At 34.7% G+C, this 22,536-nt stretch overlaps 2 protein-coding genes across 6 annotated transcripts in view; both read left to right on the plus strand.

Annotated features, from left to right (window-relative positions):
* The window catches only part of LOC128858239 (uncharacterized), a 129,878-nt gene that overhangs the window by 42,897 nt on the left and 64,445 nt on the right, over positions 1 to 22,536 (plus strand). For all 5 annotated transcript variants that reach the window (XM_054094332.1, XM_054094333.1, XM_054094331.1 and 2 more), the window contains exon 3: positions 13,454 to 13,499. The gene's annotated coding sequence lies outside the window, so the exon portion shown is untranslated. The remainder of the gene's footprint in view (positions 1 to 13,453; positions 13,500 to 22,536) is intronic.
* On the plus strand, positions 19,396 to 21,105 carry LOC128858240 (tigger transposable element-derived protein 4-like). The gene is made up of 2 exons (XM_054094337.1): positions 19,396 to 20,803; positions 20,861 to 21,105. The coding sequence occupies exon 1, from the start codon at positions 19,527 to 19,529 to the stop codon at positions 20,646 to 20,648; it is 1,122 nt and encodes a 373-aa protein (XP_053950312.1). The 5' UTR covers positions 19,396 to 19,526; the 3' UTR covers positions 20,649 to 20,803; positions 20,861 to 21,105.

Here is a 22,536-nt window from a genome sequence, read left to right on the forward strand (position 1 = left end):
AAGCCGGTCTTAGCATATCTTTGCCTGCCTTCTCTAACGTTGACGCTGTCTTGACTCGTTCAGTAAACGATTCGCCAAATAGTAGCGTGTCAACTGGACCCTCTGCTGCAACGTTTTTTGATAGCAAATTTAGGCCAGGTAAGATAAAGGAGCGTCTGGTTGTGGATAATTTATAATGTAAATCCGTTAAAATTCTGCCAGTGTCTCCAAGAGCTGCATTGATGGCTTTGCTTGTTTCGTCTTCTGGGTTTTGTTTCAATGTTTTCGAAAATGCTTGACCCAAAGCACTCAATGCTGCCCCCAGTTGATTTTGAAGCACTAATTGATAGCTATCTTTTTTGATAGCCTGACTGCCAAGGTTAATTTCAGTTCCGGATTCAAAGCTGGACCGCCCAAACCAGGACAGTTCTCTGGTATTGGATATTTTCCTAAAAGTTCATCAACGTCTTCTTTTGACAGTCCTGTTCTTGCAAGCGCCAGCCAATTATCAGCAATTGGTTGACCTATTTTTAACCCTTGACTAAGTGCTGTAATGTTTGGCCCAATGTACGCTAACATAGAATCAGGGAACCCTTCTTCTGGGCCTGGAGACATTGGCGATGTACCCGAGTATCCGTGCTGTACGCCTGCGCCGCTTGGTGACTCGTTCGGTAAATTTGAGCTTTTATTAATATTGTCAGGTGAGTTGCCTGACTCCCGTGACGTACCTCGCGGGTGACGCTCGCCGGGATTAGTTTCTTGACGTGTCGTTCGTCTCGCGATACGCTCACCGTCATTATGCTCAGAATTTCTAATAGACTTTTCGCCACTTCTTGAACGTGAAGAACGGGTAGTATCCGTGCTAGAGGATGATGATGAATAACGCCTACGTACATAGCCTCTATACCGAGAATCTCGGCTTGCCTGCTGCATCGTATAGCGACTGCTTGAACTGTAGTCTCGAATAACGGAACGCCGATTTTTCCGCTTCATTTGATGGCTTCGACGCTTTTCATGGAAATCGTTTCTACGACTTTCCACGTCTCTCTCTAATTGCGCAATTCTACGCAGAGCATCATCTAAAATTGCTTGTGAAGCATCCATTTTCTTTTCCACAAACAATTTTTTATGAAAAATTTAATAAAGTTTCAATTATCACTTGAGTAATAAAAAAAAAAAAAAAAAAACAAAAAGCACGTGTGATCTGATCTGCACAACAAAACGTAATGGAGAAGAGAAACATGAGGGCGGTTGAATACAGGGCGGCCATTTGGCGCGAAATTTTGAAAAATTCTTTTAGAATTGTGAAATGTTGTGATTAGATCTGGCAACTGACGTTACTACAAGTATTGATATCGAGGACGAGACAGTGTGGTATAATTTGAGTATTAAATGAGGAAAACTGAAAACATTTTGGAAAAAAAATTGTAATTTGAAATTTATTGAATGTAGAACATTTGCTAAGTAGATTTTCAATGTGAAGTGCTTTCGATTAATTCTAATTTTTATTTTATTGAATTTTTTATTAAAAAAAATTGTACATAGTAAAAATTTTAATTAAAAAAAATTTTTTTTTTTAATTTTTTTGTCAGCTAATTTCAAACATCTACCCATCTAAGAGCTTATGCGTTCATTGGTGGATTAAGCTATCAAGCTGTATGTTTTTTAAAGGAATATCTCCAAGTTTTAGCTAAAATAACTGCCTTTATAATAACTTTTTTGCTGTAATAAATTCTTAAAAAAAAGTATAAAGATGTTCGGACGCGTGGTAAAATAAGTTGACATTTTTTACACTGCGTTCTTCCTAAACTGGTTCATATTTAGCAAGCCGCCAGAAGTTGTTCCAAATTTTCCCCACAGGCTGTGCGTTTATTTTAATCCCAGCAAGCCCCGGTATTTTATTGTAGTGTGCCGACCAAATGCCTACCTTACTGGAATATTTACGCAACCCTCATTGCGACAGAATTATCTACCTATCGGTATGTCTACTAGCTGGCGGGCAGCTGGATATCTGACGACCTGTCTGTCTAGCAGCCTGTCTAACCACCGACCACAGACAATGGTTGTACCTACGAACATAATTTAGCAGATTTGCCCACAGATACTAATGCCCTGACGCATTTATTCACATGCAAGCGCTATGCTGTGATTGGTATTTCATATAAAAAGATAAATACGAGTATAAGTATAAAAACAAACACGTTTTCATAGTAGTAGTAAGTTGTGCATATGTGTGCGTAGATATTTTCGTGCTGTTTTGTTGCCATGCTGATGCTGCCTCGTTTGTTGGTTCGCCGCAACACGCCAACAACTTCCTGCTGTTTTCACTGCGCGCGTCACAAACGGCGCGCCGCAACAACTAACCTATCAACCGGCAAATCTGGCTGGCAAAATAAACTCAACCTAACAATTCAGCCAACGCACCGTCCGCCCCACAGCGCAGCATCACATACACACATACATGTATTGCTTATGTGTACTTATGTACATGCATGTAATTGCTAACCTCAGCAGCCTCCATCGGTGTAATTCTAGTTCCGACCACGCAGAATTTGCAGAGCTACTTAGCTACACTCTTGCCAGTGCTCCATCAGCTGGTAGATAACTGGCATTGCCAACTTCTATTCTCATGTCTGGGCAATTCGTTTGGAATTTCCGCCCTTGCAATTCCTTCGAACGACGCATATAAAGTCAGAAAAGAAAATAACAAATTTTTGTACAACAAATCCGTACGCTAAGCCAAAAGTGGACAGAAATACCATTGCCGGTCGAGCTCTGCTAATCTTACCAAATCAAAAATTGTTTTATGGATTTAGTACTTTTCATATAATATACGTTGAGGTGGAATGCGCAAAAAATGCGTAGTAATTATAAAAATTTAAAAAAATCTTGTTGGTCGAGACAAAAATATTAAAGAATAGAAGTTAAAGTTAGGTTTTATTGATTAGGGATAGGTGTCCTTTCCTTCTGGGCCAGAAGCATACATTCAACATGGTCTCCATTTTTTCCACCAAAAATGCATGAACTAATTTTTAATGATGCACTTCTTAGTCGAACTTGACACAAACTCAAAATAATAAAATTTCAACTTTCAAAACGACTTCAAAGTTTACAGTTTACTTGTTATTGCTTGTACTTTTCAACTACTTCAATCTCACTGTTCAGCAAAAAACCAACACCTCTCGAGCCTGATTCCATTTCTGTTAAACCTCATATAAAATTACCTCTCTGCCCGAATGTGATATGAAATTGATTTGGAGGGATGATAAATATTATTTCAGCCTCTACAGCAGAACATAAAAGGTAAAATAAGAGATTTAAGAAAAATTATTTTCTTATTTATTTATTAAATATATTTGCCTTCAAAGAAATATAAGCTTCTTACAGATTATTAAAATAATATAGAAAAAAATTTGAGTTAATTAAAGAATTATTTAATAATAAAATAATTTACATCCAACTCTTGGTAAACAGAAAGCAAGAGTAGTGGGATTCAAGATTTTATTAAATATATTCCTTCACACTTTTGAGAATAGGAGAATTAAAAAAATAAATAATTAATTGACGATTGCATCCTTTTTTTGGATGTTGTCTGAACTCTTCCTATTTGTGATGTGCGTATTGATGTTGTTCCACAACAACCGGCAGATGAATTTTTATGAGGAATTTTTTCATAGCAGAAATACACTCTAAGGTTTGTCATTGCCTGCCTAGGCGCTATCGCTATTAGAAAAAAATTTTCTATCATTTGGTGTTTCATGCTCACAATGAGTTTCAAACCCGTTACCACCGAATGGTAGTCACTTAAGTAATGTTCCAACCCGTTCTAGCGAAAAAATATTATGATTCCGAAGACTTCTAATAAGGGATATTAAAGTGAATGTGTTCACATGTGACAACAATGTGACGCAATCTGAGCGAGATAATAGTTATTTAAGTTAATTAGCTGACATTTAGCACAATAAACAGGATTCAGGTCAATGAAATGCATGAAATGAAAACGGCAAATTGAATAAACTTTTTTGTATTCGTAAGTCTCAATATATTGCGAAACATGGACCCCAGATAAATGCAGCGTACTATATTCTAATTTAGGTAGAACCAGGTGAATAATAGCTTCAAGGTCTAACTGTCACTTAAATCTAAGCAGCATCGGTGAATAAAAGCAAGTGTAAAATAATACTTTCCAATGGAGCAGTTTAAGCGACTTTGAATTAGATTTTAAAGTCAGAAACCACACCAAGAGAGGAAATTGCATTTATAATGGAAAATGTCCTATGAAAAATAAAAATACAAAATAAATGAAAAACCAGTTAGATCGGAAAAATTTAGGATCATTCAATAAAAGGTCATTCAAAAGTGACGCCTTGATGCCAGTAGAGAATAATTCCTAGACGGTACCTTTTTTTAACTTTGACATCTTTGACATTTGTCATGTAGACGGAAGTACAATTTTAAAAGATAGAGCAACGCGTTAAAATTATTGAAACTTATTATAAAAATGGTCGACTTTCAAGAATACAATTTCACCAAATTCGTCCTTTTTTTGGTGGAAATAATCATTCGAATGAGGTGGCATTTCAAAGGTGAGTGAAAAATTGTGAAGGAACGGATTTTTTAAAACATAGAAAAAGGAGTGCATACAAAAAAAACTGTTGAGAATATTGGTGTTGTAGCGCAATGCTGAGCAACCTTCAAGATCAATACCTCGACGTTCTTAACATTTAGGCATTCATGAATCGACTGTTTGGCGGATTTGACCTGTAGACACATTTCTTCAAAATGTGATCTGTTATGTGTAAACTTGAGGAGAAAATTGTACGCAAAAACCAAAAAAATGGTCATTTGTCGCACAATGCCATAGCAAAAACTTTAAATAGTCCAAAAAATACGATAACTTATGTGTGAAAACAGCTGAATGATTTGTGTCGCAGTCACAAATCAAAGAAGTGATTTAATTATTTCCAAAAACCCTTTCCTTTCACTTCGAGATGCAGCAAAACAGGTCTATAGGGAAAAAATTGACGTCCAAAAAATGTGCAAAAGTGAAGGAGTGTAAAGATTGTAGCACAAAATCGAAATGATAAACCCAAGAAGAGGGCTGAAACACGTGCGTGAAAATTATATAGTTAAGACATCCGTAAATATGGTTGTGTGGCTAAAACACGATAATAACATGCGCCAAAGCCAACATTAAGCAGATTCAGGGCGTTGAGTTTTAAACAGCAACGAAGAGAAGAGTTCGAAGCTAAAAAAGTTGGAGAAGTTTCCTAAAAAATATTTGGTTTGGCAAGCCATCTGTCAGTATGGTATGAAAAGAAAAACTTTTATAAAATATTGCTCAAAAGGACCACAACTCACCAAACTTACCTCAATTGCAACCCAAGAAATTAAAAATGAGCAGGAGTTCAAAATTAATAAAGAGAGCAGCAGATACTGTAACAAAAACTAATCTGCATCGAAATTCAAATTGCGCCATTTTGTTCAAAATAAAATAATTCACATGAGTGTTTTGTGTAACATAGTACGATTAATAAAGAAGAAATAATATAAAAAGTGTTTTATGTTATACAAATTTTATGTTATAATGATTTTAGCCCAACATTTTTTTTAATTTTTTTATGTTTTATTTGAAACAAGATCTAGGTGCGTCTTTTGAAAGACCCTTTATTTTGGGGTGTTCAAGAAAGGAGGAGGGGAAACAAAGCTGAAATATACAAATTTGTAACGAAATTGCAAAAATCGTTCGATTTATCACAAGTAAAGGAGAGAAATCTCTCCAAAATTACCTACTTAGGAAAAATATTCATGTTTTTGAAGCTTTCATCTCTCTGTGCGGTTAGATAATAAAAAATTTCATGGACATAAAACTTTCAAAAAGTAATAAGAAATAGATTAGGGGCGTTTCCCGGAAGCGGTGGTAATGAAGGAAAATTAAAGTTTATGAGGATTCAAGAGGTTATTATACCTAAGGTTATATAGCAGTAGTGTTAATGCGGATGGCCATGCAGAGAAGTGCTTTGTGATTAAAAGATTCCTATAATACCTTTCATACTAAAATGTTCATTTTATTTGGAGTAGCTCATTGACTCTGTGAGATTTAGAACAATTTTAGATATTTTGGTTTTAGAATGACGGCAAAATTGGACTTTTAAGCTATTCAGAAAAATAACATTCTGTCAAAAAAGTATCGGAAATTGTTCAATAAAACTCAAAATAATTGTTTAATCATCAAAATTTATGTTGTCGCTTTCAAAATAAGCTCCATTCGAAGCAATACACATATGCCAACGATCAGTCCCGACATCAAAGCACCTTTTCACCTTCTTCAGAATAGAGGCTATAACTATCAACTCAAAGTGGCGTCCACGGAGTGACAATTTAAGTTTTGGGAAAAGGAAAAAGTCACAGAGAGCTAAATCTGGTGAATACGGTGGTTGTTCGATGCTATTTGTCGAGTTTTTGGTCAAGAAAGTGTTCACAATATGAGCCTTGTGAGACGGTGCGTTAACATGGTGCAAGATCTATGAGTTTTCTTTCCACAAATTGAGACATTTTCTACACACATTCTCTCAAACGTCACATAACTTTCAAATAATATTCTTTATTTACCGTAGAACAATTTGGAACGAACTCCGAGTGCATAACACCATGATAATCAAAGAAACGAATCGAGCTCTTGGAACGAGTCGTGCAGCCACGCATCTTATGTCCAATTGATGGTGTAAAATGTTGCGAATTGATTCGGGAGACGCGCTGAGGTCACGAGCTACCTCCCTCAAACTTGAATGATGATTTTCCAGCACCATTTCGTTGACTTTGTCGACGTTTTCATACGTTGAAGACGTTGATGGGCGACCAGATCGGGGCAAATTTTCCACGACTTCTCAGCCCTCTGCAAGAGCCTTAGACCATAGGCTTTCTGCTACATTTTCAACGATTTGGCTTACGAAATCCCGTTCAAAACAGAAAATGTAAGACAAATTCATTGTTCGATATTTTTATCCATAGTGAAAGTCACAGAGCACCTCTACGGTTCACTGATATAATTAAATGCCAAAAGCAAGCTAATTGACGGATCACGCTCAAACTTTGCGACACTATAGAGGACAATTGTAGCAACATTGCAGCAAACAAATTTATACATATGTGTTACGCGCGCTTTTTAAATGAACAAGTCTTGCTATTTTTTTGACAGAATGTATTTTGGTTAACAATTTTATTAAATTTTTTTTTGTATTTATTTAACAATTTCTTTTAAAATTACTCTATATCCTGCCAAATTGATTAGGAGCGCATAAGATTAGCGCTAGGAGTACAATAAAATCTCTCAACTTCATTATATGATCCTCGAAGTACATATAAGTAATTGTAAATTTAAAAATTGTTTAACATTCAAAAGCCTTTAAGTCTGGAATATTGATTTCAATTTTATAAACATCTTCATTTGCACATATATTTGTGTATGCCCATCTGTTTATGTAAATATTCAACCATCTCCAATATTTTTATTACCGTTGAGTGCACAGAGATTAACTTTCTGACCTTGAAGCTTCTTACATACGCACTTATATACATATATGTATATGTAGGAATATCAGTACAAAAAAAAAAGATATTTTTTCACGTATTTGTCTTACTTTTGATGTGCAATACGCTTTCCTATAAAGATATGCATTTATTTTTTCTCACTTTGCTTTGCACAATAAAACCTGATTGTTAACTTCAGCGAAACCTTCTCCAACATCCGCAGATTCGCTTGCAATCACTGTCGCGGAATGTTAACGAAAAAATACGCGTATATGTATGTATGTATTGTAAACGTGTTCCAATGACGCATCCAATTAAGCATATAATATTTATATAGATATGTACATATATATATACATATGTACCTATTTGAGTAGGCTTGTTTGTGTACATATTTATTTATAATAATAGCGAGCAGATTTCACGCAACTGGTTCTAGCTAGTTTAAGAACATAAAATACAAAATTAATATTGTCACCGAGACAAAGAACGAGTATTTAATGACAATACTTGAAGAAATATGAAGAAAATTAATAGAAAACAATCGAGAGTGATATTAAAAGCAAATTGCAAAACAAACGTTTTAGAATCGTATTTAAAAATACAAATTTTCATATAAAATATTAGCCCATTAGTAAACTTTTTGAACGGGGTCATATTAAAAACTAAAATAAATATTTCAGATATAAAATCTGGATCGAAATGTTTTTAAATGTAAAACGGATCCATAGGAAACTAAATACGTAAATTTCTCTGTGCAGCTCGATGATTCTGTATGCATAGTTTGCCGGTACAAGCAATAAGGAAAATAACTAGTAAGCTGAAATTAGGCACTTAAACTTCTAATGGCACCAAAAATGTCTGAACCAAAAAAATTAATTTTATTTCCATAACCGCGAAAAGTGAAAATCTTGAAAATCTCGATAGATTTTGGGGGTGTTTTGGAAATGTCGTAAACAATGAAATTTGATAGTTCTGTTCGAGTTTTTTTGTAAAATACATTCATTTAGCTGAAGTACTCTTGCGTGTAAAAGTGTAACGCGTAAGAATGTGGATGCGACTTGCCACATCAGTCACAAAAAAGAGATGAGCCGACATATAACGACCACAGCAGGCGTTCGTCAGAGGTGTGTGCTATCGCCGCTACTATTCATCATTGTCCTGGACAACGTTATGAACAAAGCAACGCGTGATACAAGTGAATTAACATAGAGACTAAGTAGACGGCTCGAAGATCTGGACTCAGGCGATAATATTTGCCTTATGATGCACACCATCACTGAGATATCAAAAAAAATTAGTGCTTCTACAATAAACAGTGGCTAAAGTAGGCGTGAAGATAAACATCGATAAAACCAAAGTAATGCGCCTAAATTCCACCTGCACACAAAGATTATGTTATTTCATCTAGACGCATTATTTTTCTCAAACTGTAAAAACACACTCTTAATTTCGCAAAATAATGCTAATTAATTTATTGTTGCGTTTGACGCTGATATTGAAATTGTTGCTAAATCCCATTATTATACTACACTTTAGTAAACCAAGGAACTATTTTGAGTCCCGAGGCAAGATATCAGACAAAACATTTGTAAATCATTGACTGAAAGAGTAAATTTAATTTTTGTAAATGTAAAGTGGATTACTTAAACTAAAGCAAAAACGTACATAGTTTGTGCGAATATCAAACAAATAAGTATAATCAAACAACAAATAAACAGTAATAAACCAAAACTAGAATTTCCGTGAAAGACCAAAATGAAAAAAAGTTGTTTCTAATAGCGGTCGCCCCTCGGCAGGCAATGGCAAACTTCCGAGTGTATTTTTGCCATGAAAAAGCTCCTCATAAAAAAATCTGCCGTTCGGAATCGGCTTGAAACTGTAGGTCCATCCATTTGTGGAACAACATTAAGACGCACACCACAAATAGGAGGAGGAGCTCGACCAATCACCTAAAAAGGGTGTTCGCGCCAATTATATATATATGCATGCATAAATACACCCATATAAAAAAACAACCGCACACCCGTTATGATTGTAATTTCGACGTTTAATTTTTTAAATTAAATTTAAACGAAATGAAATTAAAATTTCCGGAAAAAATCATAGTTTGATGTATATTACGACATATATAGGGTTGTTCAATAGGTGCGCTTCAACTTTTTTCCGATAGGGAGGGCGAACGACGCAAAATTTTTTATTTTTCGCTTGTCATTTGTAAACTTGATTAGTAAACATTTCAGCATGGAACGCTACACACTTGAGCAACGATTGCAAATCATGGAAATTTTTTATGAAAATAATCGTTCTGTTGCTGCTACTTTAAGAGCATTACGGCCACTTTACGGTCCATTTAACAAGCCGCCCCGTTTTGGGGTTATGTGAAGTCATTGGTCTACAGTAACAAGCCGGCGACGAAAATTGGGTTCAACGATTGGACTTCGTAAAACGTGCACGCGGTGGTCATGCAAAAGAAATCGAATTTCATACTTAAATGTATATGTTCGAACTCGATAATAAAAAAAAAAAATTAGTTAAAAAGTCAAACCGTTTGTGTTTTATTCAAAAAAGTTCAAAAGTTGAAGCGCTCTTACTGAAACACCCTATATGATCAAATATGAGATATGAAATATAATATGTGTGCACTGAAAATAACAATTCAATTATAAATTATGTGGAATTCCATTTGAAAATCCCGAATGAGTGCAAGCCAAATGTAGGCGCTTTACTACCCACTCATTGCCTATTCTTTCCTCTCAACCCCTTTGCAGTATAGGTGCATTGACGTGTGATATGTAGCACTGCTTATTTGGTTGCAAGCCGATCAACCGCAAATATTGTGTTAAATAGCATAATTGCGTATTCACCACCTGCTCTACATTTCATCACTTTCAATCTGATCCGATATCTGATTTTATATCTACGTATATATTATTGGTGTGCTGATCTCTATACTAATTGTTATATAATATATTAGGTTCTGGTAGCCACCTATGCATTTGAAATTTAATTAGTATGAAATTTCAGTATTGTTTATTTAAAGAAAGATGCTACCTAGTTTACATCCAAAAACGGTAGCTCAGGTAAAAATATACAAGTTAACAAAAATTTGCTTTTTCTTCTCTCCATCAAGTCTGAGTTATCTTACACTAACGAAAAACCATTATTTTACAATAAAAGGTAAGGTCCATCGAGTATTTACGTTTTTCTTTAAATTTATCTAATTTTAATGATATTTTTAAACTTGTTTAAAATCAACATTAAAATTAGATAAATTTAAAGTAATAGTTTTATATAGTAAAACAATGAGTGTTGAAGCAGAACGGTGCTTCTCATCTGCTGGCTTTATATTCGTATGCAATAAATTTGGGTAGCACTTGGAGCATAACACCCTCATATCTTAAATTTTGTTATTATCACAAAACTTTAATCAAAACTAATAATATATATTATAATACATTACAACAACGCTAATATATTTTAAATACAACAAACTCAATGCTGCCTTCAATTTCGAGCAACGAAAGTTAATTGACCATTGATAAACTGGGTTGTTATATAAAAATAATTCGATGGCAATTTTATACATGTTTTCCTTTAACTCCTAGTGGAGCATAGGGCATCAACTACTCCAGAATGCCATTGGATACGGTTTCGCGCAATGACCTTCAATTAGCTCCCTGATTGGTCGAGAGTTGTCATTTCGGATTCAGTTGATTTTCGCCGGGTTAAACGAGATCTTCCAACTGCACGCCCTACTAGTTGGAACGGGTTCCACCGTAACGTATGTATGTTTGGCCATGTTGTCGTCATCTTTTTGAAGTGTGTGACCAAACCATTGTCATTTCCTTTTTTGCACTTCATAGACAATCTCGACCTGGTTGGTTACCCTAAACAATGACAATTTTAGTTTCACATAAATTCATTCAGTGAATTTTATTATAAATTATATAAGCAGTTGCTGCTATGCAAAATACACATCTGTATTCAGAATAAAAGAGGAAGGGCATATTGAAAAGTTTTGAACTTTTTTTTATTCTTTTTTTAATAGTAGATATCCGCGACAACAAAAACTGTATAACTTATAGTTTCAATTATTCTAAAAGTTTAAAAAATTTTCGTCAAAATTTCACACTTTTTTGGTGAGAATTTTTAGAATATTTCTGGATATGCAGTTTTGAAACCCCAGTTGATTTTTAATATTTTTTTATTGACAATATTATGCATTTCCTTCATGAATGATCGAGACATTTTCATATGAAGAAAATGCTCAAGACCGTCAGCAAAAATTAAAAAATTGTCAACTTAACGCGATTTTTGGGGTGCTTCAAATTTGCACTTTATTATACCAATTTATCGTCATTATTGTTAGCGTTACGGTCCGGGTGGAACTTTAGCTTATCCAAATTCAATGGATTACAAAACTGGAAACTCAAAACTTTTCTACAGATTCTATTTAGAATTTTGAAATTTTGATGAAATGTTTTTGAATTTTTTAAATTTTGTCCAAAGTTTGAAGTAAGCCATATATTTTTAGTATAGTAAACCACAGTTTTATAAAAACAAAAAAAAAACAAAAACAAAAAAAAATACTAGGTTAGGTTAGGTTTGGCAGCCGCATCGCACATAGAGACAACGATGCCACTTAGACCACGAAATGGGTCCGTTGTGAAGCCGCGGGGGCTGAGCTACATTTCCCTCTCCATATTAAACCATCCTGAGCTTTTGACAAAGCGTAAAAGGTTATTGATACCTAAAATGTATAGATTATCTATATTCGTTAAGGAGTAGGATTTTAAAAATCGGTTCCTGCTTCTGGCTAGAGCTGGGCATGTGCAAAAAAGGTGTTGAATTGTTTCCAACTCCTCCTCATTTCTGCAGCTACGACAGAAATCATGCGTGTAAACGCCTAATCTCTTTGCATGATTTCCTATGAGACAATGTCCTGTGAGGGCCCCTACTAAGGTCCTGATTTGAAGTCTATTCAGTTTTATAATGCTCTTGGATAGACGTAAATTTAGCCTTGGCCATGTTTGCCTAGCAATTTCACAGGTGTTAACGCTAATCCATCTCTGATTTGTAGACCTGATTAATGCGTCCTTAATGAGAAGCTTACAAGTTGCGAGAGGTATCTCCATAAAATTACTTATGTCTGGCAAACAGGTACCTTCTCTTGCAAGTTGGTCTGCCCTACAGTTCCCTGGTATATCTCTGTGGCCTGGAACCCAGCACAAGATTATACGATATTGTTTGGCCATCTCTTTTAGAGATTGGCGACAACGTAAGACACTCCTTGATGTTGTTTGGAATGCATCCAGGGCTCGTAGGGCAGCTTGGCTGTCTGATAGAATGCAGATATCCGTTGATGATATTCTGTTTAAAAAAACAAAAAAAAAAAAAAAACAAAAAAAAAAAAATACTAACATTGTTATAAAATACTATATAGTCTGAGTAAGAGGAGCTTCTTCATTGCGAAAATACACTCGGCTATTTGCCATTGCCTACCGTGTGGCGACCGGTATTAGGCAAACGATTTGTTTATTATTTGGTATTTGACGCACGGGGATTCAAAACTGTGCATTTCCGAATGGTAGTCACGCGAATACACAAATAAGAGGATGAGTTTGCCAAAACATCGTTCAAAGGGTGTAAGAGCCATAAATATAAGTACTTATGCGATACCCCTTTTGAACAATCCATTTTTACAAAATCTAAAATCTTGTAATTTCGGGACTGTCCAGAAATTTCGAAATTACAAAATGAGACCATTATATCAAAGATAATCCCGAAAGTGACGTCCCTTATAAATTTATATACATATGTATACATCAAATTCTACTGTTCATTTACCGCTTTCATATATGTACGTGTATCACTCCATATATCTACTTATACAAATCTTTGCAAATTCACTCACGTATTCTTCTTTTCTAAAAATTTTCAGGTAAGCACTGACACGAGCAACAATAAATAAGAGATAAATCAATGCGGTAAGATTTCCTTATGAACACTTATTGGGATTAGTCATCAGCGAAACACATTGTATTTACACACATATATGCGTATGTGCAAATATGTATGTATGCATGCATTTAATTTTTAAAAATATTAGTGTACAAATAAAGTGCGGTCAAGCACGATATTTTATAGGCTTAAAAAATCAGAATTCAGCTCATATCTATAAGTATAAAAAAATAAATATTCATGTCTAATAGTAATTACCTGGCGGCATCGTAAATGCTTTTGAGTTTTGCACAACAAGAATTCGCTATTATCTGAAACAAGGTGTGTCACCACGCAATTCCTTTTAAAACCGCTGACGTGAACATAGACAATCTTTACTACGAATACATGCATGAGTACATACATATGTGTGTGTGTGCACGTTTTCGAGTAGATGTGTTCACAGTTCAGTTCAGCTGCCACAACACTTACATATTGTTGACCGATGACGGATGCCCATTGACGTTGCCAAGATACTTTCAATGCGTTGCGATAAAATTGCAGAAATGCTTGTCAATACAGATATAGATGAAGTGAGAATAACAAACGAGCGAACACATACATAGGTACATAACTACATAAATGCCATAAGTTTTCGAATGCACCTATACCAGCATATATGAATTTTCATGAATGAAGTAATTAGAGTTGGAATATACGAGTATGCATGCATACATATCCATACACATTCACAAGTGATGGGTGTTTTTTTCATAAGTGAAATTCTTTAAATTTGCACTGTCTGTACAGTTCCCGGCTATTTTGAAACTTACTTCGAGGCAATCTTAGCAATGTTTTAATATTTATTGCGAGAAACATGGATTACTTCACGTTGATTACCCAGAAGCCACTATTGAAACACCATTGCATTTAGAAAAACTGGACATTTGGTGCAGTTCGGAATCACTGTCCACTACCTCCGCGTGATTTGGCTCCTAATTGAATATATTAATTCTCTAAGGGTATATGAAGTCGCATGCCTAGGCTGATAAGCCAGAAGCAATTAAAGGCTTCGACGCTTTATTGTCGAAATATGTCCTGGTTCACTGCGAAAACTGTACTAAATTTGAGGCTCCGTATTGCCCCAGTGCACGGAATTATATTCAAAAATTAAAAGGCATAAAATTATCCTTCAAATATTTCATGGACACCTATTAAGCAAACAATTCACTATGATTTATTTCGATTTAAGCTTCTCCGCCGCCTTAAAAAAACGAACACCCTTTATATATTTATGTGTTCATATATTTTCTGCTGCACATTTACTTTATGGTACACTCACTTTCCGTTCGGCGATACACGCTTACATACAATGTACGTAGCATGTACAGTTAGTTTAAGGAAACTCGCCAACTGACATAACAACTTCAGCGCAGCTGGCAGCGCAAGTAAAAGCAAAACGCTAAAGTTGTAAGTGGTTAGACCATAAGACAGTTAGGTGCTTAGTCGCTTAGCCGCTTAGACCATATAAGTTCAATATTGCGAAAACCGCTTTCACTGCTTGCGAATGCCAGCGTACAGGAATTTATTGTGCGAATTGAGCTTTCGAGAACTGGTATTCTGCCAAAAGAATCAGCACATCTGTATTTAAAAGAAAAAAACCGAGAGAACTGAAATAAATTTTTGATGTACTCTAGCTGTGCGCAAAATAAATGGTAATACATACGCAGTAAATTGAAATTGAAATTTGAATAGGTCGAGCTAAGGAGAACCAAGAGATTTGGTGGCTGCTAAAACACTTAGGCTAATAAGCTAAGGGTAGATAGTCAAGGAGGAAAGGAGAAAAGTATCAGAGAAAGAGATAGGAAAGAATAGAGACAGAGACAAAGGTAGTTAGTCCTGTGAGAGTTTTACCGATTCTTTGGCAAATCTGTAAATATCCTCCAGTTTCAGAGGACGAACATTACTCATTCTCACGACAACGGAACCCAAAACTCATAGCTGAGCTCTAGCAAAGGCAGGACACTTACACAGCAAGTGCTCAGTGCTATGCGTCTCCTCTAAGCAAGACGGGCAAATCGGTGCCTCAATGATTCCAATGGCGGTCATATGCTGACCCCATGGCTTGTGTCCTGTAATAATACTGACCATCAACCAAACGTCTTTCCCTCCAAGTTTTATAATTTTTTGTTCGATCTTATCACAAAACACTTTGCAGTTCTGCAGCGTTCTAGACCGGACCATCGCTCTTTATGTAACCCAGTACATTGCTAATTAACAAAAAATCATATTATTTTTATTGAAAACATATCGCACTAACTTCGATATTTACAGCCTATAACGGTGGTTCCACTTAAGGACGAGTGTAAAGGGCGTAAAAAGCGTGTGCTAGAAAATGCTATAGCAGTCGGGTATGAGTCTTGGTAATTCAGTTATTTCTAATTTGTCTTTGAAGAAATTGTAGATAGATGCGGCGATTGAACCAGATTCTTATGCTATCCATCTTAATGACCCTTTTAAAACTAGGTCTTGAGATTGACGCAGTTATAGTTGATTTTTTACGGTTTGTTACTGTGCGCTCGCCAAGAGGTACAGTCTGTAACAACTGCCAGATACTCAGTAAATGATTTATTTATACTGGATACTCAGTAAAAGATTTAGGGCTGACTGTAGTGCTTTCAAGTTTGATGGGTGATCAGATGAGAATATTATATGACAGATGAGTTTACAAGGAAAGTATGTCACTTGGAAACTGGTGATTAAAAATTGTTTCAATAAGCAAGCTGGTGAAGGAGGGAACAAATCGCAAAGCGAACGTGTCCAAACTCTGAAAAGAGAGTACACACTGATAACTATCAACGAAGTGGTGACAGAACACCGCTCAATGGCAAGTGTGTAGAAATTATGGGCGTGATATTTCGAAGACGTAGTAGAAGATGAACGATTCCATGCCAAGTGTTTCATATTTTTGGACCTTATAGTAAATTTTCTGAAAATTTATTGCAGGCTTGAGCAAAATAAGAAGTAATTATGAGATTTATTCAAGGAGAAAAATAATGGTATAGAGTTTTTGGAAGTCCTGGTTTTTTTTTAAAACATATATTTTACATTCAAAATTTTTGGGAATTATTTTTTCGTTTTTCTCTTTTCGCTTTTTCTCTTCTTTAAATCGAAAAAAAAAATTATATTTTCAATCAATATTTAAAAAAAGAATACGGAAAAAAAACAAATTTCTAAAAAATTAAAAAAAATTAATTGTTTTTGGAAAATTAGGCATATTTCAATCTAACCAACCAACAAACACAAAATTTCAAGTGTTAAAATGATCCGAAGGTAATTAAGAAATTTCCCAAAATTTTCAACATTGAATACATCGCAAAATTATTAAACTTACAAATAAATCAATTCTCAGAAAAATTTTCTTATATAAAATCGCTGTCTGTAACTGTCTCTCTCAGGCTTTGGCACTTTAATTCAGGTGGCAGATATTGACTTAAGAGGATTGGTATTCCTCAGGAGCATTGGATGATGATATGGTATAATTTTAAACAATTTGGTACCTCAATAGTACTTCATATTTATCTGAAGTGTGACGCTGTAGAAACTTATTATTTATTTATTTATCTTTTTCATAACAACATAAAATATTACAAAAGCCTCCTCCTAAATCTTATAATTCATTCAAAATCTCAAAAACCATAAGAAGAAACAACTCGCATAACAAGCCTTTCGTAATTCTATTACCTTCACAATGCGTCATAGACTACAGAAAAATTATTAGTTTCCTTATTTGAGCTATAACTCCATTTGAGAAATCCATTAACAGTTAGCTACCCAAATGTTGAGCTTATGCGTGGGAGCTTTAGCAGCAAAAACCGATATGTAAGTATTATGTCAAAATGCGAAATCCATGTTAAATCAGCTTTTGATCATTCAGCATATAAGCATTACTGATTTACATAATAAAAATTTGTAAATTTGTAAGAAACATCAAATTATTTTATTGTATATCTCTATATACATATGTTACATACATATATTGACCTCAAAACAGGATTTGCCGTGCTTTCTCTATTCGTGCTCACTACAATCAAGATTGATTGGCGGTCCTTTCTTCTACTCATTGCCCGCAGGCAACTGTATAGTGTCTGCGAAAGCGCGACAATGAATAGGTGATAGCTGCGATTGAATGGTGGTACCATTTGATGCCACGCCCTACAAATAATTGCATGTATAAGCAAAGAAATTACTGTATTTAACTTTGCGCTGCGTGACTCTCTGAAGTACAGGCGTACATATTTCAATAAGATCGATCTGCACTAGCTGAAAAAGAGTATGCACTGATGTATGTATATACCTATGTACCTACATATGTTAAGAAACTTTTTTGAATGTACATAAGTATATACTTCTACACATATATTTACGTTTAAGGAGAATTGTCCACTGATGTGCTAACAACTTAATTGACAACTCACTAACGACTTGTAAACCTGTCAAGTTTGGACGCAACTCCGTTTCCGATACATGCCAAAGAACACGCAATCGCAGAGCTACTAACTAAATTATAGGCCAGTATACTAAGTAAGTAGATCAACAAGTGCAATGAGGTTAGTGGAAATGCTGTCGCGCACATACAGTGAATGTTACTGAAAATCGTGGAGCTGTTTTTTTCAATCTTATCAAAGCTTACTTTTTTATTAATTTATTATAGAAATATCTTTTATATTTTGACAAAAATAGCAGTAAGCAAATATCCAAGCTTGAAAATGGGGTTATGAAAAATTTTAATAACATTTTTCGAATTCATTTGGGTGTGCAGTTTTGTAGCTCATTTAATTATAAAGAGGCTACTATTAACGGTGGCTACTATTCGCAGTTTGAGATTTATGAGCAATTATCTATCAAAAAATTATGGGCTCAAAACCCACAGTAGGCATGAAACATCAACTTATAGAACAAAGTATTTTCTATAAGCGATCGCTCCTCGACAGGCAATGACAAACCTCCGAGTGTATTTCTACCTTGGAAAATCTAATGCTGCTCGGTGTCGGCATAAAACTGGATGCCGCTCTAACTGTAGAATATATTGAAATAATACTAATCGCAAAAAACATAATAACAATGAAGGCTTTAATTACCATCGTCAGTGAGCCCTCAGGGCTTGCACTTACCAAACTCCAAGCTCTACAACAATTAATCGTTGACGAATAACCGACTACGCGTTCTTCGTCTCACTGAACGAAGTTACAGGCTGGGACGTGCAATACCAAATGTGAAAAGCAGTGCCTTTTTAAAGGCATTATTATTTGTGCAGACTCAGGATTATCTAATGATTACTGATCTAGTATTGTACAAAAGATTTTGTGACTGCATTTAGACTAGTTCAAAACGGTGGTAAAGAGGAACAGTTGTAGATTAATTATGCTCTAGTCCTCTGAATTGCTCTTGAAAGCAAAAACAAACTCAGCCGCCTCAATCGAATAGTTTTTCTAATGCAGATAGCAGCTTATGTTAATCGCGAGCAAGTATGATGTGAATTTTTTAAACAAAACATATCAATAGCCGTTTACCATAATAACTTAACCCGACTTGAGATAAACATGAAATTGTTTTCCTAATAGTGTTCTAAGTACTAAACTCTGAAAATAATTATGTTAGGATTGTTTACTGGAACAAGCTAGCATAAAATTAAATAAATTATATAATACAGTCGAACTTCTCTACAGTGAACTTCCATATAATGAAGCTCTCCTTATAATGAACTGGTTTCGAAGACACTGCTTTTTCGTTCTACTTTCGGTGTATTTTTGTCTCCTTATAATGAATTTCTATATAGTGAAATTTTCTATATAATGAACAAATTTTACAACTGGAAATTCAAGCGTCCTAAGTTTTTGTCTCCATATAGTGAATTTTTTCAAAAGTTTCCTGTTGCAAAAAATTACAGTTAGATGTGGAAATTAAAACAGAAAGAGCTGAGCTATTACAGTTTTATTCCGTGATTGAAGTTAAAATGATGCATCGAAGCAGCATTTCGCTTGAAAAAAAGTTATTAATGATTAACAAAGTTAATGAAGGAAAGAAAAAAAAAAGATATTGCCAATGAATTCGGAGTTCTTCCCAGCACTTTATCAAATATTTTAAAAAATAAGGAAGTGATTTTAAAAAATGCGGAGGATGTGGCGGTAAATACCAAACGCAAAAGACTTCGACCTTGTCATTTTGAGGATATTGACGAAGCAATGCTGAAATGGTTACTCGTTGCACGTGGTAAGAATCTCCCTTTATCTGGACCATTATTGAAGCAAAAGGCCAAAGATTTTGCGGAAGCACTAGGACACCACGAATTTGAGGCAAGTACAGGTTGGTTAGACAAGTTCAAAAGTCGGCATGGCGTTATTCAAACGACATTATGTGGGGAAAGTGCTGACACCAACATAGAAAACCGTGATGAATGGGTGACGAACGTCTTACCGAAATTAATTGAAAATTACAACATTAACGACATTTTTAATGCCGACGAGACTGCTTTGTTTTTCAAATGCTTGCCAACTAAAACACTGGCATTCAAAAATGAAAAATGCTTTGGTGGGAAGCAAAGCAAGGAGAGAATAACTGTCCTGGTGGGAAGCAATATGACTGGATCAGAAAAGCTAAAATTGCTGGTAATCGGAAAGGCCAAAAATCCGAGGTACTTCAAGGGAATAAAATCTTTAGGTGTCGATTATGAGTTTAACAAAAAAGCATGGATGACCAGTGAGATTTTTACGAAATGGATTGTAAAACTCGACAAAAAATTTTGTGATCAAAACAGAAAGGTGTTGTTTTTTGTTGATAACTGCACTGCCCACCCTAAAGATGTAAGAGACAAGTTGAGAAACATTCATCTCGCTTATTTTCCTCCCAACATGACTTCGTTACTGCAACCAATGGACCAAGGCATTATCTACAACATGAAACAACATTACAGAAAACGAATTTTAACGAATATATTGACTCAAGTGGATGAGGGAAATTCTGTTATGGCCATAGACTTGCTGCAAGCAGTTCGAAATCTTAGCAATATATGGAATGTCTATGTTAAACCAGAAACAGTTGCCAACTGTTTTAAAAAGGCTGGATTTTCAAAAGATGTTATGCAGATTCCATTTGAGCATTGGGATGAAGAGGACCTTCTTTTAATATCGGATTAGGCCGCTTCAGTCTTCATTTAAAAAAGTAGCAAATATCGAAGCATCGTTTGATGACTACGTAAATGTTGATAATGGTGTGCAGACTTGGGACAAACCATCCGAAGAAGATATTCTCAACAGCATTTTTGAAAGTCGCGGAGTTCCAGCTGAACCTGGTAAGCATTTATCTTTTTATAGTCAAACAAAAATTTAATATGTAAATATTATTTCAGATAACGATGAACACTATTTGACCGTTGAAGAATTGGCAGAAACTGAGGAGGCATTACCTACGTTGATACAAGCTGCTTCATCCATTAGCGTAATTAGAGCCTTTGTGGAAATGAGGAATGACGTGCCGATTAATGTTTTCAACTCTCTACATGATTTGGAAGCTTTTATTGAAAATGAAAAATGGAAGACTGTAATTCAAACCAAACTCACTGATTATTTTAAATAAAATGACATAAAAAATCAATGTTTCTGTATAATGAAGTTTCTATATAGTGAAGTGATTTTCAGGTCCCGTGCGAATTCACTATATGGAAGTTCGACTGTATATCCAAACTTTTATTTTGACTTAAGCTACTATGTGATGTGACTACAGGTATAAGCTATTATGTGTCATGTGAATTTAAGAAAACATTTTCATTGTTTTATTAAATTTAAATAGTTAATAAATTAAAAAAATATAATATACCTCGAATACTTGTATTTAGTTACAAGTTAAAAGTTGATGACTTCGCGTCAAAGCTTAATACTTTCTGTTATTGTCACCGCAGCACTGGCTTATGCTGTTTTTATTCCCCTGCCAAAAAATTTATTATAAAAAATTATAACAAATGGGGGCAATTCTGAACGGCTACAAAAGTTTTGCAAAAAAGACAACTGCCATTTTATGAGACACCGACGCCAAATAGTTGGAAATATAGGCTAGAGATAGCGTGGAAATCAGGATCGTCCGCTAATGAGGAGCCAGTTTGATTTACTGCTGGGCTTCTTCTCATAAAATCAGGAATCAGAAATAGACTTGCATAGAATGTGTGTTAATCGAGTCTAAACGCCTTTAGAATATTTCAGAAAAATTTGCCTAAATTCGATTCAGCTAGCAATGTTCACTTTTTTTAGTGTAGTTATCAAATAAAACTTTTTAACCATATAGAAATGAAACTAACGATGATATAAAAAAAATGTATGTGAAAATATTGGCTACGTATTTTTGTAAAAAAATGCGCAATAAAGAAAAAAAAACCTGAAAATATAGCTCCATTTTATATATACAAGGTGGTGAAATATTAATAATCCAATTTTTTACATAGTTTAAAGAAAGTGATTTTGAGTGATGGAAATCTTTATTTTGATCCTTGCGCGTTTTATTGCTTGTTTGTTTGTGTACTGCAGCTATCTGGGTCACAAGTGACAAATCGTCAGCCACGACGTAAAATAACTACAAATCTTTCGATAGGGTAATTCATTTTGTGCCACCTTGTATATCAAAGCAAGGCAGATTAGTACTCTTAATGCATTAAAAACTGCGCAAGTCGAAAAATAGCATAGGACTCCCTGTGAAACTATTGAAAAACTAGTTGCCTTATTAAAGAAACGTTTTAAAGATGTGATTAAGCAAAATAAGGGGCCTGAGCAAATACTAAACTATTTTCCAAAAACACAAACAATATAATTTGCTTAAAACGGGGGCTTTGCACAATATGAAACCTCAATTTTTCCACATTCTTGAAGCTTTTGTTAGCATTAATAATTAATTGCTTAAAGTGCTTAAAAATATGAAACAAGTAAAACAAATGAAATTTTTGTTTTTATCAAACTATACTTTAACATAAATTGGGCATTTAAATATTTTTAAAATCATCGCGAGGTTTCTTTCTGTAAGATTTCACCGTTTTATTTT

The sequence above is a fragment of the Anastrepha ludens genome, chromosome 3, assembly GCF_028408465.1.
Source record: "Anastrepha ludens isolate Willacy chromosome 3, idAnaLude1.1, whole genome shotgun sequence".
Classification (NCBI taxonomy): domain Eukaryota; kingdom Metazoa; phylum Arthropoda; class Insecta; order Diptera; family Tephritidae; genus Anastrepha; species Anastrepha ludens.